Source organism: Peromyscus californicus, unplaced genomic scaffold, assembly GCF_007827085.1.
Source record: "Peromyscus californicus insignis strain IS unplaced genomic scaffold, ASM782708v3 Scaffold_24__1_contigs__length_46423439, whole genome shotgun sequence".
In the NCBI taxonomy this organism is placed as follows: domain Eukaryota; kingdom Metazoa; phylum Chordata; class Mammalia; order Rodentia; family Cricetidae; genus Peromyscus; species Peromyscus californicus.
Genome location: NW_026294535.1, coordinates 11,315,418 through 11,332,760, shown reverse-complemented (window position 1 = coordinate 11,332,760; position 17,343 = coordinate 11,315,418). Strand labels below are relative to the sequence as shown.

The window sequence follows — 17,343 nt, the reverse complement described above, 5'->3', positions numbered from 1 at the left end:
GGAGGGCAGGGTGGAGGTAAGAGCTTCCCACTCTGACCTCACTACGTGGTGCTGGAGGAGGCTGTCTCCCCCTCCCCCTCTCCGGACTGAGAGCTCCTCAATTAAGTGTCTTGTTCATCTCTGATTCCTGCTTCCCTGCGTGGCCTGTAGCGGGCAGCCCACAGACGACTGAGTAATTGGTGAATGGACTTGGCTACCTAGGAAAGGGCTGAGGGGAAGTCAGACTGGGTTTTGGGGAATTGGAGAAGAGCTTCAACAGGCATCTCACCCTACAATGTGATAATCATGGTGGTGAGAACAGAGGGAGCAGGGATTTGAAGGCAGGAAGTGTTTCTCTCGGTGTGGGTCAAAGATGATGAGGATTCCTGCTAAGTGTGAAAATTGGCTTTAGTGTGTTGGAGTTGCTCAGAGGTCCATGAGTCTCGTAAAATTCATGGGGGTTTCTTTGAAGGGAAAAGGCCAAAGCCTGGCTAAGGGTCCCTTCACCTCTCTCTGACCCTTATCGGAGGGAAGCAGCGTGCTTCCCACCACTTTCTGTCTAGGAATGCTGAGCTTAGCGCTGTCCCACCTCTGTGGCAGCAAGGTTATGAGAGGGGCCCAAAGCTCCGGCCTCGACATCAACCAAACCCACAGAGTGTGTATGTGGTTTACCTCACAGCCAGAGCAACACAGCATCACTAAGGCAAAATTCCTTTTCGATAGATGTTGAGAAAGGCAGTAGATGGCATCTATCAGGGAACACTGCTCCATTCATCTGTCACTGAGATAATAGATGGTACAGACGAAGCCATTTTGCTTGATGGCTCTTGATGAAATCATGGCAGTCACCCATCATGACTGTTACCGAAACCCTTTATATAGAGAAAACATACTTTTAACAACTCAAGAAAGCTGCGAGAAGTACAGGCATATAAATAAAGTAGAGTAGTGCAGGTAGGGAAGTGTGCTCCCCTCTGTATGGAAATGTGGGTCAGAACCTAGAGGGCCATCAGGGGTAGTGGTCAGTGCTGGGCCTCCTGCCCTCCCTCCATCTTTGTTAGCCTTGTGAAGCTGACCTCAAGCTCAAATGGTGTGAAGAGCCTCCTGGCCAATTGTTCTCCCCTTTGCTGTTTCCCAAGCCAGCTCAAACTTGCAACAGTGGTCAGAATTACATTTTTTCTTTTCTTTTCTCTTTCTTTCTTTCTTTTTTTTTTCTTGAGAAAGGGTTTCTCTGTGTAGTTTTGGTGCCTGTCCTGGATCTCGCTCTTTAACCCAGGCTGGCCTCGAACTCACAGAGATCTGCCCGGCTCTGCCTCCCGAGTGCTGGGACCAAAGGCGTGCGCCACCACTGCCTGGTTGGAATTATATTTTTAATGCAATCTGTATCATTATTTGCCCAGTCTCCTCCTAACTAATTTCCTATTTTAAACTCAAATCCCTTACTTTTATGTGAGCTGTTGCTACAGAAAAGACCACATCGGATCTTCATGTTCCTTGAATACCCATCACTTGTGGCTCATGTATCCCACCTCATCCCTGCCTTTGCCTCCATTCTCAACCAGTTCAAATCCTTCTTCTCCTTTTTCCTTGTTTATTTTTATTTTTGTATCCATTCATGATTTCATTGCATCTTAATGGAATCGTATACAATTGTACATTAACATAATGTTCACATAATAAGTATGATGTCCTTACATCGTCTCTCCCCATTATTCTATCACTTTTCTCCTCTCACTGGACTCCTCCTCCTCCATTAGGCCCCTCCCACTTCCATGGAGTTTTTTTTTGTTTGCGGCTCTCTATATTTAATGAGGATTGTCTATATGAACATGGGAGGGGATATTTGGTGAAAGTCCTGTGAGAAAGTGACTATGAAGACTCAGGGTTAAGTGGGACATCCGCATCACCGCTTCCAAGGCTCCAAGAACATTAAGGAAGAGGGGACAGGAAGAAGGTAAGGGTTGGAGGAGAGAGCGAGGGACGGGAAAAGCTGTCCTCTTAACCTTACACAGCTGTTACACCCACGGACTCCAAACAGCAGTGGCTACCTGCACAAGACATTTACGAGGAAGGCCCAATAACATTCCATCATGGGGCGGGGAGGGATTTAGGAATTCATGGTTCCTGGGGGAGGGGACCGAATTCCTCAGTGGTGTAGACACTGATAGATGGCCCTTCCACTCTCTCAGGGCACAGGTCACATGAGCTCTGTTCTAGTAACTCCTTATTCGTTACACTAAGAATCGCTCTCCACCCCTGTGATCTAACCACATGTCCTAACTACATGCGTTCTGATCAGATGCCATTTAATTTTATTGTGCATCTATTTTTCCACTAAAATTCTTTCTGTTTCTTCACCTTTGTATCCCACAACACCCAGCAGAATGTCTTGAATATATTTGTTAAGTTTAAGAATTAGCTGTAGTTTTCCTTTCTTAATTTTTTTAACTCTAATTGGATCATCTTTGTATATATGCATTTATTAAAACTATTAAAGCTTCATTTGGAATTCCAAGGTCTATTACCATTTGATTTTTATTTTAAGGTTTTAACCATCATTGCTCAGTTATGATTTAAAAATTAATGTATTTTTATCATTTTACTATTTGAGTGCCAGCGCATATGTATATTAATACTATCATCAAAACAAATTGTTGCTTCCTCCAGGGCTAGATGCTGGCAACGTTTTGAGGTGGGTAGAACTTAGCTCTGACAATCCTTTTTTTTTTTTAAATTTAATTATTTATGTGTGTAAGTGTTTTGCATGCACTCACGCCTGCACACCGCATGCATGCCCACCTTGTTAGTATCTGTGGGAATCAGAAAAGGGTATCAGATCCCCCGGCACTGGAACCTCAGGTGGTTCTGAACCACCAGGTGTGTGCTGGGAACTGAACCCAGGTCCTCTGGAAAAGCAAGTGCTTCCTCACCTCTGAGGCACCTCCCCAGCCCCATCTCTCCATCTTGCAGTCCTGATCCCTTCCACTGTAAGGAAAGGAAAAGAACACTTGCTTATGTAAAATGGGCTTGGAGGGAAAAGGCAGAGACGTATCTCATGCACAGTAAGCCCATGTGTTGCTGACGACCAGACACAGCACAGTGAGCCCCATAGGAACAGAAGGGAAGAGTCAAATCTGCACTCAGCCCTGCAGGGGACACAAACACTCTCTCATCTCTGCTTCTTCCCCTCCCTCAGCTTCACATCTCTAACCCAGTGGCTGTCTTCTCCAACTCCACATCTTACCCTGCAGCTCACATGGCTACCACTGGCTCTGACAAGTGTTGCGTTTTCTCCATGAAGCTGCCATGATAGGGAGTCTGGTTGTGTCAGCCATACTTGTGGGGAGGTCATTTGAGGTCAGGTGTCCACACATAAAGATAACTGTGTCCCTACAGTCAGGCCATGCAAGGCCATCAGCAGATGATGTCCATACGCTGTGGCCTCTTTCGGTTGACTTCTCTCAATACCTTTCTCTTTTGTCCCCAACTGTCTCCCGTTCCTTTCCACTTAAACTCCTACTCGCCAGCTCCTGAGACCCGACCCTAATCACTTCCTCCTGAGGATTTCTCCTCCATGGAAAGTCATTTCCCCAAACCTTATTTTGGTGTGAACTATTATACTTATCATTCCTCTGCAGACTGCGCATCTTCATAGTAGATGTCCAGGGGAAAAGGACCCTATAGCAACAGACATTCATGATGAAACACAGGTCTTATTTTACAGCCTCCCTGGCATGCTTTCAAGTGACCGAGATGACTTGAGCAACTGACTTCTTATTCTCTCTTTCACAGCTTGGAAATAGGGGCCGAGTGACATAAAATAAGACAAAAATAGTTAATAGTCAATATGGCCTACTTTCCCAGTGACGCCAGAATCACCCTGTTCTGTTTTTCTTTCTAGAACATGATCCTTGAATGCTGCTCTGAAATAATGGCTCTATTTTCCACTGACAGAGACCCCACTCCACTGACTGAGGTATGTGCCTCTTCCCTGAGACTGTCTGGGATTGTTCACAGATATTCCTTTTGCTGTGTTAACAGAGACACGGCATGTATCCCACTGCAAATACAGAGGACCCCACTTCCTTAATTCACGTGAAAAAGTATTTGTAATAGGTTATTACTTTGGTTAAATGTAGTCTTTGCTAGAAAACTTCAGCTGGTGCAGAAAAATTATAAAAAGAATTTAAAAGAAATCACTTCATAGCCACCATGCCATGAAAATCCCCTGTTAGCATTTGGAGAACATCTAGAATTCTTTTCATGTATACACAAATTTAGAATTTTTATATCAATGGAATCAACTTTATATGCATCATGAAACTTGCTATTTCATTGACCAATGTGGTAGTTAGAAAGAAAATGGCCCTCATAGGCCATGGGGAGTGGCATTCTTAGGAGGTGTAGCCTATTGGAGTAGATGTGGCTTTGATGGAAGAAGTAATCACTGGGGGTGGGCTTTGAGGTCTCATATATTCAAGCCACGCCCAGTGTGGCAGTCACTTCCTGCTGCCTGTGGATCCAGATGTAGAACTCTCAGCTCCTTCTCCAGCACCGTATCTACCTCTGTGCCACCATGCTTGCCAAGCACTATTTACATAGCCAAATACTTATTACTTATGATGGATCTTGGGGTATGTGTGTGTATACATATGTACATATATAATAAATGTACTATAAAACTTATAGTTTTAGCCATTAGTTGTACTGGATAGCTGTTAAGTTTGAATGCCATGCACCTATTTATTACTTTTACCCACCTCCCAAACTGCTTCACTACTCCAAACAGCAACTCTACTCATGAATTATTAACCCCCTAGTTCTCATCACCATCCTCCCCAACTCCTGGTGACCTCTATTCTGCTCTCAATGTCCCGGTTTGCCCATCCCAGGTGCATCATATAACTGGAATTGTGTCATACTTCCGTCTTTGTGTGTGGCTTACTTAATTGAGTATAACATCCTAAAGTTATTCACAGTGTAGCACCTATCAATATTTCATTCCTTTTTTTTTTTTATCTTATTTGCATTGTGTCTGTATACCGTATATGTTTACCCATTCATCTGATGGCAGGCATTTGGTTTCGTATTACATGGGTGTGTGTGTTTGAGTCCTGGCTTCAGTGGGTGGGGGTATATACGTAGGAGTGGGATGACTTAATTCCATGGAAGTTCTTGCTAAACTACTTCAGGAGCTCCCAAACTGTTTCTTTCCTTAGCAGCTGTGTAGCTTTAGATATGCGCAAACAATAATCAGGGTTCCAATTCCTCTACATCCTCATCGGCACATGTTACTTTCCCTCTATTTTTTTTCTCAGTAGCCGTCCTGAGGGGTACGAAGTGGTATCTGGTTATTTGATGTGTATTTCTTTGATGGCGACTGATGTTGGACATTTTCTCATGTATCTGTCGGCCATCTGCATATCTTCTCCAGGGAAATTGCTCTCCAATCCACTGCCCATTTGTGAACTGGTCTGTTCACTTTAACAGATGATGGTAAATGGTCCTCTGGAAACGACACCGGTTTTCTCTCCTGTGAGTCGTTGACGAGACGACCAGTTTGCCAAGACTCCCATCTATACGAGTAGGCACTCCTTTACCTCACCCTGCTCCAGATGGTTGCCTTACAAGTGAAAAATAGTATGCCATTATTTTATATTTATTATTAATAAGGCCAAAGATATTTCATATGTTTGCTGGCAACTTCTGTTTTTCACTTGTGAAATAGTGGCCACTGGTGGAAGTCATCATCAGATATTTACAGTGCACTGTCTGTCTGTCAGGAAATCTTGTTTTAGCGTTGGAGTGTGAGCTGTGTCAGCTAGCTGCCTTTTACTAGAGGGAATAGACAGTATTTATGACCATCATCATCACCACTTGCAACAGCAGCAGCAGGAAGATAATTTTGCATTTTTTAATTGCTAAAAACTTAAAAAAAAACCCAACAACAAAAACCACATTGAGCAATATATTAGAATAGTGAGTGTCCAACTGTAGCCTGTGAATAAATCTTTACTGGCAGTTTTAAATAACGATTTGTTGGAAATTCATGCCTTTTCATGTAGTTGTGATCTACATGTACTTCCCAGATACACCACCACCAGAGCTGGCCATTAAACACTGTATGTCCTCCAAAGCCCATTTTTTCCCTTTCCAGAAGATATGTGCTGGTTTCTCTGATAGGGTCATAAGGCTTATTAGGTCATGGTTTATTCAGGTTGGTCGGAAAGATGTCTGTAGAAGTGATATTTGAAGAGCCATGGGTACACTGTACTGTGCCTTTCAAAAGATCCTTAGCTTTGGGGAGAGGAATTGATGCAGCTGTTCCTAAAGAAAAATACAAACAGTCTATTTTGTATTTCCACAGTGCTTTGTAAAATGACATTTAATTCCCTTTAGGTTTGAACTCCTGAATATAGGTTTTTTTCCCTTAAAAAAATCCACTTAACAATGTGTCCCTTGTCCATTTTAATATGGAGAACTTAGTTTGTATTAAATAAATATATAGCTCTACTGAGGTAGACAGAGCAAAATCAAGCTTAAATCTAATTTTGAACATTTTTTTGGTTGGGCTCTCTAGAATAAAAGAATGAATAGAAGTTGTGTGTGTGTGTGTGTGTGTGTGTGTGTGTGTGTGTGTGCATGTGTGTGTGTGTGCATGTGTACTTATGTGTATATATGTATGGTGTATGTTTGTATATGTTCATATGTGCATGTATGTGTACATGTGTGCATGTATGTGTATGTGTGTGTGCATTTATGTATGTGTGTGATGTCTATATGTGTGTATGTGTATATTTGTGCACGTGTATGTGACCAAGGAGGGATTTATTATGTTCACTTATATGTCTGGAGGCTGGATGCTCCCACCATGGCTGTCTCTATGCTGGAGAGCCAGGAAACCTAGAAGTTCCTCAGTCAAACATGCTGGAAGCCTCAGAACAAGGTAACCAATGATGCAGCCCAGTCTGAGGTTGCAGGTCTGGGAGCTCCCTGCAGCCGCCGGTGTGCATTCACATTGAAGGGCTCAAGACGCGGGAGCCAGATGTCCACAGCCACCAGCATCTGCACTAAATACATTCATGCAGGAGAAGTGCTTCCTGCACATTCTGGGTGACTTCCTCCTCCCGCTCTTCTTCATCCAGACACGCAGCCAATGAAGTGGTGCTGTCTGTACTGAGGCTGGGTCTTTCCCCCTAACTTGCTGTCCCACATGCCAGTCATCTGCACAGACACACCCAGAAGTGTGCTTCACTAATCTCCTAGGCATCTCTCAACCTAATGAAGCTGACAACAAAAATTAACTACCACGAGTATTTAGTAATGAGTCACAAAGAGTGTTTCATGGGATATGTCATGAATACTACCCGTGGGTTCTGGGTTCTGGGTTCTGGCAGATCAGTGTTGAAATCCTAGTCCCCAGTGTTAACAAAGGTGTGGCCTAAGACTACATATATAATAACACCAACTTTTCACGGTCATTGTGAGCATTAAAACAGTAATGTGTTAAGCATGTATAAAAGGGCCTGATACAAGAAAGTGTTTAAAGCTGGGGTATTCGAACATAACTGTCATCGTCGTCATCCTCATTGTGTGTGAATGCTGCAGCTTCTCGTTAACTAATTTCAATCAGTTTTAGTATCTAACTTTGTTTTTATTGTCTCAAAGCCAGAAGAAGAAATGGAAGCCATGTTCTTTACCCATTGATGTAAATCACTATAGAACCTGTAGGAATGAGGCCGGTGTGCAGGACGGCATCATGGGATCCTAGCAGCATAGGATCCACCCATCTAATAGATAGTGAATCTCACACTTGACCTCTGCCTAACTGTGCTGGCATGGGACATGGGAATTTGTGAGCTTGTCTCAGTAAGTAAATTCTTGGGCAAGTAAAGTTATAGGTGCCAATAGAACTCTTTTTTGTTTTTTTGAGCCAGTGTCTCACTGTGTGACCTTGATGGGTGGCCTTGAACTCACAGAGAACCACCTTGCCTCTGTCTCGTTGGTGCTGGATTAAAGGAAACCATGCTTGTCCCTTTGAGCCATTTTTTGTCACTGATAGGAGATCTTGTTATGCAAAACTTTTATTTTTTACGGAACATGTCTATTACAAGTTACCTTGGCTTGTTTCAATCTCTTCCTAATTAAAATAAATATTGCTGTGCAAAGGTTGAAGCAGAGAGACTTAGAAGAGGAAGGAGATACAGAAGTTTCCATGCTGACCCCTCAGTGACAGTTATAGAATATCAATGACAACTAGGTATGATTTCATGTCACACAACAATAAAAAGTTTTTCTTTAATTGCCTGCATAGGTTTGACTTATTAGTTTCCAAGCTGTCAGATAGGATTAAAATATGATGCTAAAATTATTCCCTCTGTCTTGCTATGACTAACCAATCATGGGAGGATGAAGCCCTTTTATACAACTCCCTGTCCATCATTAATTATTGACTGTCAGTTGTGTGCAGGACATTGGTGCAGATAACTTCTATAGCTGGGAGGCAATATAGATGAAAGCACCTCCGGCCAGCTAAATTAATGTTTTCCTATTTGTTCGCATGACACAAAGAAATTGGTCTAAATTATATATATGTGCGTATGAGTGTATATGAATCGAACAGATCACTATGTGATCATATAGCTCATTTATGCGGGCTATAATCGTATAGAATCGGTACATGGAAGAGATTCCTAGGCAAGCTCCGATCGGAAGAGATGAGACTTACCATGTGCAGAGGTTGAAAAACAGATTTTGTTTTGTAGTGTACAAGATAAAGAACTTTTCTTTCAGTTCAGAATTTTCAGCTAGACCTAGCATAAGTAACTGACAATCATAATATTCATTGAATGCCAGTAAACCACTAGTAATCATCATAATAACAACACTAGTTCATATTTGTTGAGAATATAGTGTGTACAAATGTACTAAATGCTTTAAATTCATTAGTGTGGTGGTTTGAATAAGGATGGCCTCTATGGGTTCATGTATTTGAATGCTTGGTCTACGTGACAGGGATTAGGAGGCACAGCCTTGTTGGAGTAGTTACGGCCTTTTTGGAGGAAGTATGTCGCTGGGGGTGGGCTTTGGGATTTCAAAAGCTCATGCCAGGCCTGGTGTCTCTGAATCTGCCTATAGATTTGGATGTAGAATTCTCAGGTCCTTCTGTACCATGTCTGCCCGCATGCCGTGCCGTGTTTCCTGCCACACTGATAATGGACTAAACCTCTAAAGGTGTGAGCAAGCCCTGAGTAAATGTTTTCCTTTATAAGAGTTGCCATGGTCACGATGTCTCTTCACAGCAATAGAACAAGGACTAAGACAACTAGCTCATTTAATATTAGAAGAATCTTCTTTTGTTTTGTTTTTCGAGACAGGGTTTCTCTGTATACAGTGCTGTCCTGGAACTCACTCTGTAGACCAGGCTGGCCTCAAACTCAGAGATTCACCTGCCTCTACTTCCTGAGGGCTGGGATTAAAGGTGTGCGCTATCACTACCTGCCAAATTTGAAGAATCTTATAGAGTTGATTGGCATTTTATTTATTTTTAAAGAGTTTTTAAATTTTTATTTGTGTGTGTGTGTGTGTGTGTGTGTGATATGTTTAAAGCAATTAAAATATCACCATGAGCGCATGTGCATCCTGTTGTCCCTTGGAGGCCAGAAAAGGACACCCGATCCCATGAAGCTGTAGTTACAGGCATTGTGAGCCACTGGATGTGGCTGCTGGCACCACACCTCAGTCTTCTGCAAGAGCAGCAAATACTCTTGCTATCTCTCCAGACCCTCCTATTAGATTGGTGAGGAAATTCAGGCACAGGAAAACCAAGCAGCAGACTCAAGGTAGGGGTAGGAGTCAAGTCCAGATTTGCTTTAATCCAAGGCCAGCAACATATCTGTACCCATGGAATGCTGTTTTGGAACAGTGGAAAAAGATGCTATGGGAAGTTGAGGAAGGAGGTGAGAACTTAAAGATGCTAGTATAGACTAAGAAGGGTTGAGAAGGAAGATAAAGTGCGAGAGGGAGGTACAGAGACCAAGCAGGGTGTCGAGACAGGAATGGGCGTAAAGGAAAGGAGATGGGAGTAGGAACGGTTGTCTCTAAGGACAGAGAAGCAGGGAGCAGAAAGCTGGAGGACTCGGCAGTGATCAAGATGGGGAGGGTTGCCAGGAAGTCTGACGGGAGGGAGAGGGTGAAGGAGGGCTGTTCTTCCGGTGATTTTCATTTTCCCAGCGAAGTAGCGCGAGTCCTCGCCGTTGATCTGAGTCTGGTGGGCTGGGGGCGCCGTCTTTTAGAAGAGAGGAGAGGATCAGATATTCGTCGTCGTCGTCGTTGAGTGAAATGGCTGAGGAGTTTGGCTCAGCGTGAATGAAAGGACTGAGGCCACACCCAGTGTTAGGATTCCCAGGATCTTTTGGCCCTGGGTGTCTTGGCTTGATGTAAGAAATGACACCACTAGCAGTGTGCTTTTTATTGGGTGAATGTAAGAAGGGAGAGAACAGTGGTGATGGTGACAGCATCCATCCCATGGCCAGGAAAAGTGCCTTCCCTGTACCCCAAGAAAGCACAGTTACTGTTTGACGTATCTATTTCATAAGCTCCTAAAAAAACAAAAACAAAAAATGCTTGCTTTCTTTAAAAACATTTTCTGTCTGATCTACACATCCTTAATGACAGTAAAATTCTACTGACTTATACAATATGACTGTGTGCTTGATAGATGGATATTTTTTACATGGCTGAATTCCCTGTGCATATATCCAATTGTTTCTTATTGTTAAAAATAATTGTTTAGGGGCTCAGTGGCAGAAAGCTTGCCTAGCATGGCTGAGGTCCCAGATTCAACCCATTGTACAACCGAAAATCAGTTTATGATACATTTCTGATAGAATATTGGCATCAACTGTATGCTGAGGATTAATGGTTACCACTCCGCTATGCTAGTATCCCTTAGTCTAGCTAGTCATTTGCTCCTTTTTCTAATATATCTATTCTATCATGAGACGATGGGAACCTTATCATCATTCACAGCCTCTTATGAGTCTTCATATGCCAGCTGAAATGATTGCTGCACCATGATAGTATCTTACTGGATTATTGTGTAAAATGGGTAAATAACATGTTCAACCTATGCTAGCTTAATTGTGACTGTGGCTTTTCTTTAAAAAAATTGTTTATATTTATTTATTCACATACTTGTGTGTGTGTGTGTGTGTGTGTGTGTGTGTGTGTGTGTGTGTATGTGTGTGTGAGAGATAGAGAGACAGAGAGAGAGAGAATGAATGAGTGAGTGAGTGAGAGACAGAAACAGAGACAGAGCATGTGCTCATGGCACACAGGTCATGTATAGATGACAGAGGACAATTTGTGAGAGGCAGTTTTGTCTTTCTCCCATGTGGGTTCTGGGGAACCAAACTCAGGTCATCGGGCTTGGTGGCAAGCACCTTTACCCACTGAGCCAGCCTGGAGACCCGTCGTCTGATGTTCTTTCCTCACTTCCTTCTGCAGCCTCTGGCTTACATCTCTTGGCATGCAATCGTTTCTAATCAAACTAAGTCTGAATGACATACGTCTCTATTAGTCTCCTATTACAAAGCTGACTAGATCTAATACAGCAAGATTGCTTCCTACTGTGTTTTTATTCTTGGGGCTTTGTCCAGAGGCTGGCCCCAGCAGGTGGTGTGAGTAAAGAGTAAAGGGATGAATAGTTTGTCGTCCATCTTCCAAAGGTAGCCCTGGGAGCACAGTTCTGCTTCTTCCGTGAATATGGACCTTGAGGTCATCCACGTTAGTCATTTGTTAAGTAGGCGTCTGTAGAGTGCTTCTTCTGGGGCAGCCAGAGGACAAGGCACCAGAATGCAGAAGTAAAAGCCTGAATAGCTGCTTTGAAGAGTGCCTACAGTCTACTCGGTGAGGCAGCCAGCCTCAGCACCATTAGCCCCATTCCTTTAACTCTGGAGGTGATGAACTTCTTGGGCCATCCTTTTTCTGAAGCTCACCAGTTCCTTCCACGAAACTTAGCGGTCCATGGTTAAAAGATGTTATCGCTTTGAGAAATGATTGCACAGTAATAAAGTAGCCTTAGCAAAACACAAACATGGCCACGGGTCACTCACAGAACATTTTCCTGGCTGGAAAGAGCAGGCAAAATATAAGCGTGTTTGTATATACCTCTGTAGGAGGTTCAGTGGTGAGGTCATGATTTGCAGTTTTGCTATGAAGATGGAAATAGGAGCCAAATCTTCCAATTCCCAAATGCAAAGAGAAATGAAGTTGTAGTGGGGGAAAGGTCAGCTCCATTTAAAACGTTTCATGGAGCTGAGTGTAAGGCACTGAGCTGGGCACTCTAGGGCAAGCAGAGAGCACACAGAGTCCGGGCCAGGACTGGGCTGACTGTCGAGAAAGGATGGATGGGGTTGGAGCTTTCAAAAGGAAAATATGGTGGTCGAGGATTTTTGAATGAGTGACTGTTTTGCATGAAGACACAGGAGAGCGCAGTAAGAAACTGCTTCAAAGGACTGCCCAGTGTCTGGGAGGCTGAGACAGCAGGATTGCCATGAATCTGCAGCCAGTTGGGGCTATATAGTAAGTTCTTGGCCAGCCTGGTCTACACAGTGAATTTTAAGCCAACCTAGGCTACAAAATGAGACGTTTTAAGGTAAAACAAAAAGGTCTGTTCAAAGTCACAGAGCTGACAAATGTCACACCCCAAACAAGCCAGCTATAAAGGTTCCTATTAACCATTATGGTTATCCTGAAGCCAGCCCTGCCCAGATTTTCCATGGCCCATAACACCAGACCTCTCAGTGGTTGGCTGGGCCTGATGGCCTCGGGTTCAAGACTAGGCCTCTGAAGATGTCCAAGCAAAAACTCTATTGCTGTTTAAGCTCCAGTTTGGATCAGTCCACAATGACTCCCACCTAGTGACCCCCGACACACCCACGTTCAAGTTTGTACACAGCCCTCACTCCTTGGTTGGAAGAACATTCGTCAGAAGAGCATGTGGGCTGGGAGCTGTAGCTAACAATGCGCCCAGTTTCTGTACTTCATCTTCCAGCACAGAGGATGTTGTCTGCTCCTTGTTGTCTGTCAGTGGCTCTGTAACAAAACCTCGAAAGTGTAGCAACCACACTATGAACTATACACACCGCTTCTCGCACAAAGCTCTACACTGTCCATAGCAGGTAATTACTGAGTATTATCAATTAATTCTGTTAACACAATGGGGGGAGTGCTGATAACTGCAGATTTTCCTTCTCACACTCTTCTTTTTCCCTTCCTTTTACTTAATTTCTGTTGGCGCAGCCACAAGCTGTCTGAATAGATTTTATGGGCATCTAGAATTCCATCTTCCTTCTTTGAGACATCATCATTCTGTCCTCAAGTGAAGAGTACCCTTTGTGTGTAAGATCATGAGGCATCCACTTAATATTCTTATATTCTTTTCAAGACAATGCCAGATGACATCAATTCCACACTGCTTTTAAAAAACACCGCACTGACTTTGATTCCATCGTCTCTCTGTTCATGTCTGACTGTCAAGTTTGGGTAAGGGAAAAAGAAAGCCCTTAAAAAAAGGCCAGGCTATTAATGCGCTCTTCAAATGCTAAGAAAAGGCTATGCTGTTGATAGCATTTCAAAAATGCTCATCTCTCCAGGATTTGCCAGCACTAGTGTCAAGGTGAAATACAATCTTTTTTTCCCCCATGGAGGGACTGAGAGCCTTTGTGCTTCCTATGCTCAGGGTACCAATGACCACTTTGTGAATGTGCAGCTTGAGGGTGGGATGAGAGTTGGGTGCAATTTGAACCATGGTGTCATCATGAACAGGAAAATATGTGTTTACCATCAAAGTAACAGAACGTGTGCCGTTCTCCATAAATCAAGCCTGGCTTCATTACTGAAACTGCAGATCAGTCTCAAGGGGACAGTTAGTCGCTTTGTACAACTTCAAGGGACGTTAGAGACAGGGGAGTCATTAGCCAACCTCATTTCTCGCTGTTTTGGAAAATACCGAGTGAAATGATGAGTTTCATTTCCTTCATTCGGTTTGCTAAAGGATTCTTCCTGGACCTCGGAGCTGGAGGGATGGCTCAGCGGTCGGGAGCACGCTGCTTGCTCTTCAGAGGACTGGAGTTTGGTCCCTAGAACCATGTCAGTCTTCTCATAGCTCCCTCTGACTTCAGCTCCAGGGGATCTGATGACCTCTTCTGGCCTCTGCAGGTACCTTACACACATGGTATACACACATACACACACACACACACACACACACACACACACACACACACACACACACTATACACACACACACTACACACACCACACGCACACACACACACACACACAGCCCACTCACACACATCATATACACATACCACACACCACATACACATACACACACACACCACACACACATAGAACATTCACACATATACGGACCATTTACGCATACCATGTGCACACCACTACGGACCATTTACACATACTATATGCACACACCACACACACACACACACACACACACACACTCACAAATAAAAAATTTTAATGGAAGTAAAGTATTTTTTTTAAAAAAACTAGACCTTGAGCTGGGTGCTGTGATGTGTGATTATATTCCTTACATCTGAGAGGCACAGGAGGATTGCTGAGTTTGAAACCAGCCTGTGTTGCTCAGTGAGTTTGAGGCCAGCCTGAGCTATGAAGTAAGGTCTTTTGTCTGTAACAGGTCTAACAGTATTTTTACTTTAGGTGAATGCTTGTCTCTCCCCACCCAATACAGATGAATAAATTGGCAAAATTTTAAAAATTCTTTTCACAAATATTTTGTAAATTTAGGTAAATATACAAAGAAAGGGCAGGCATCAGCTTACCTATTTTCCTTCTTTACTTTGGCCAATAGCCAGTCCAGGTTCTGGAAGTTACTCTGCTTAACATTACAGGCAGCTGGTACCCACACACTGTCTTCTCAACTATTCGGGGTAACGCAGCTTGTTGGGAAGAGCCCTTGACCCATGTTGTGGTTCTGCCCTTGTAGAAAAGTCCTTAAAGAGCTGGGGTGGGTTAGGTTCTGGTGAGGGTCTCAGAAGCAATGTATCCTAGTAAAAAAGTAGAAGGTTCGATTCCTAGTTAGGCTGCTATGAGTGTGAACATGAGAAAGCAACTCGGTTTGTCTGGCATTCATTCTCTTGTGAGTATCGGTGACCATTAGCTATTGGTCACATCAGGACCACTATTTAACACAATGCCAGGCCAACCCTGTGCTCAGGGTGGAGGCATTCAGTATTTTCTGGTCATCTCTATTTTTTCCCCCCAGCCTTAGCGACCTGACTTATTTGACCGTTTGCCTTTCCCTTCAGCAGTGGCTTTCAGCCCCTCTGAAGGTTTGATGATTTTCAAACAGCAAACGGTCCATTAATAGTGGTGTTTTTAATTTATCATTCGTTATTTTCAGCCGTTCTTTTAAAATTAACTGTAGAGTCATACAGTTTTAAGAATAACACAGAGGTTGGAGATGTGACTTAATGATTAAGAGCACTGACTGCTCTTCCGGAGGACCTGGGTTCAGTTCTGGTACTAACATGGTAACTCAGAACCATCTGTAACTCTAGATCCAGGGGATCCGACAAGCTCTTCTGTTCTTCATGGGCACTGCATACACATGGCGCATAGACAGGACATGCATTCAGGCAAAACACTCACACAAATAAAAAACAGTGAAATTTTGAAATAAAAAATCCGATGGAGAATCAGACAGGCCTGCAGCTCCATGTAGAGCACCTGCATAGCACTTGTGAGAGCCCCAAAACTGAAAGAAAAGAGAGGGGTAGGGACAGATGAGAACACAGGGAATTTCAATGCAACCCTTACGTTTCCTTCTGTGGTAAAACCATACACAATGAAAGTCCGCCATCATAACCAGTGTGGGGACACTGACACACTCAAAACACAAAGCCCTCTGTGGTCACCAGCACCTTCACCCTCGTGGAGCCCTACGTCTAGTCTGTCTCCCCCACCACTAGCAGCCCCTGGTCTTTTTTCTATCTCTGTTCATGCTTTCCTTTCAAGGACGTTCCGTAAAGGGACTGAGGCACTGTGTAGCCTCTTGGCACTGGCCTCCTTCCCATTGGCCATAATTCCATAGATAGTCATGAATCTACTCTTCCGTTAAACAAAATACACATTCGATGTCTGGGCACCGAATTCTTGTTCCCTCAGTGCTCGGTGTCTGATGCAGGGTGGATGCTAACTGCTCAGCACCAGAGAGGTGTCCTCCCACACCACCTGCTCTACCCTCTCCTCTCTCTCTCTCTTCTCTCCTTCCCATTCTCTTTCCCTGTCCTCCCCTTCTCCCACATCCCCTTATTAATTTGCAAAGGATCATTGTTGGGATTCAAAACACTAACATAAACAATGGTGTAAAGTGTCTTTGTGAACCGCAGACTGGTGGCCTTTTTCTAGGAGAAACTTCCAGTCGCTGCTGGTGGCTGTCTAAGAAAGGTGTGCACCTGTTCATGGTATGCACCAGTGAGAACAGAGGCAGCATGAGCGGCTTTCCTTCCACACTGTGCACATAAGGTCTGCTCTTCCATTCACCACTACACTGGTAGCTGCCAAGTAACAAAACCCAGCATGCTTTGATTCAAGGCAACACAGTTCCCAACATGAAGTGTGAACTTCGGTTCTTTACAAAGACTTTGCTTCTAAAAAAAAAAGCCTCTAGTTTCTAGTTGCCAGAAGTTAAGCTCAGAGAGCTCCCTTGGGAGGGAAAAAAAAAAAAAGAAGGCATGGACTATTGTTATAACTGTGGAATTTTTATTTCTGTGTCCCTGGTTGAAAGCATGCGGGCAGACCCCATGGAGACCCTTGGGAGGGTACCCAGCTACATGGTACTGAGCAGCTAACTCAGCTGCCGAGATTCAAGAGATTCAAAGCTCTGACCTTTAAGTGAAGTTAAACTCTCACGGCGGTGATGGAAATTTAGTGAGGGAAGGCAGGCTTGTCAGAGAAGACATTTCAGTCAGGTTCGGGCAGACTGTGCCATGCTAACAAATAAGCCCCAACGCTCAGCAGCGGTAATGATGTGTGTGTGTGTGTGTGTGTGTGTGTGTGTGTGTGTGTGTGTGTGTGTGTGTGTGTGTATGTATGTGCAGGTGCATTGTGCAGTGTGGCTTGGCTCACCACCTTCTACCTTGCTGGTTGCTAGGTGTGCCAGGCTAGCTGCTCTGTGAGCTTCCAGGGATTCTCCTGTCTCTGCCTTCCATCTTACCAGAGGAGGAGTGCTAGGATCACAGGTTTGTGCAGCTGCATCTATCTTTACACGGGTTCTGGGGATTTGAACTCAGGTCCTCATACTTGTATGGC

The 17,343-nt window shown here is 43.8% G+C and overlaps 1 protein-coding gene across 7 annotated transcripts in view; it reads left to right on the top strand.

Annotated features, from left to right (window-relative positions):
- The window catches only part of Cfap54 (cilia and flagella associated protein 54), a 323,915-nt gene that overhangs the window by 276,736 nt on the left and 29,836 nt on the right, over positions 1-17,343 (top strand). For 6 of the 7 annotated variants that reach the window (XR_008221627.1, XM_052753120.1, XM_052753121.1 and 3 more), the window contains one exon: positions 3,881-3,955. Coding sequence is in view for 5 of the 7 variants with exons in the window: in XM_052753120.1 (XP_052609080.1) it covers positions 3,881-3,955 (75 nt within the window). In the remaining 2 variants the exon portion in view is untranslated. Of the gene's footprint in view, positions 1-3,880; positions 3,956-14,038; positions 14,203-17,343 lie in introns of all 7 variants that reach the window. The other variant, XR_008221626.1, reaches the window with a different exon arrangement.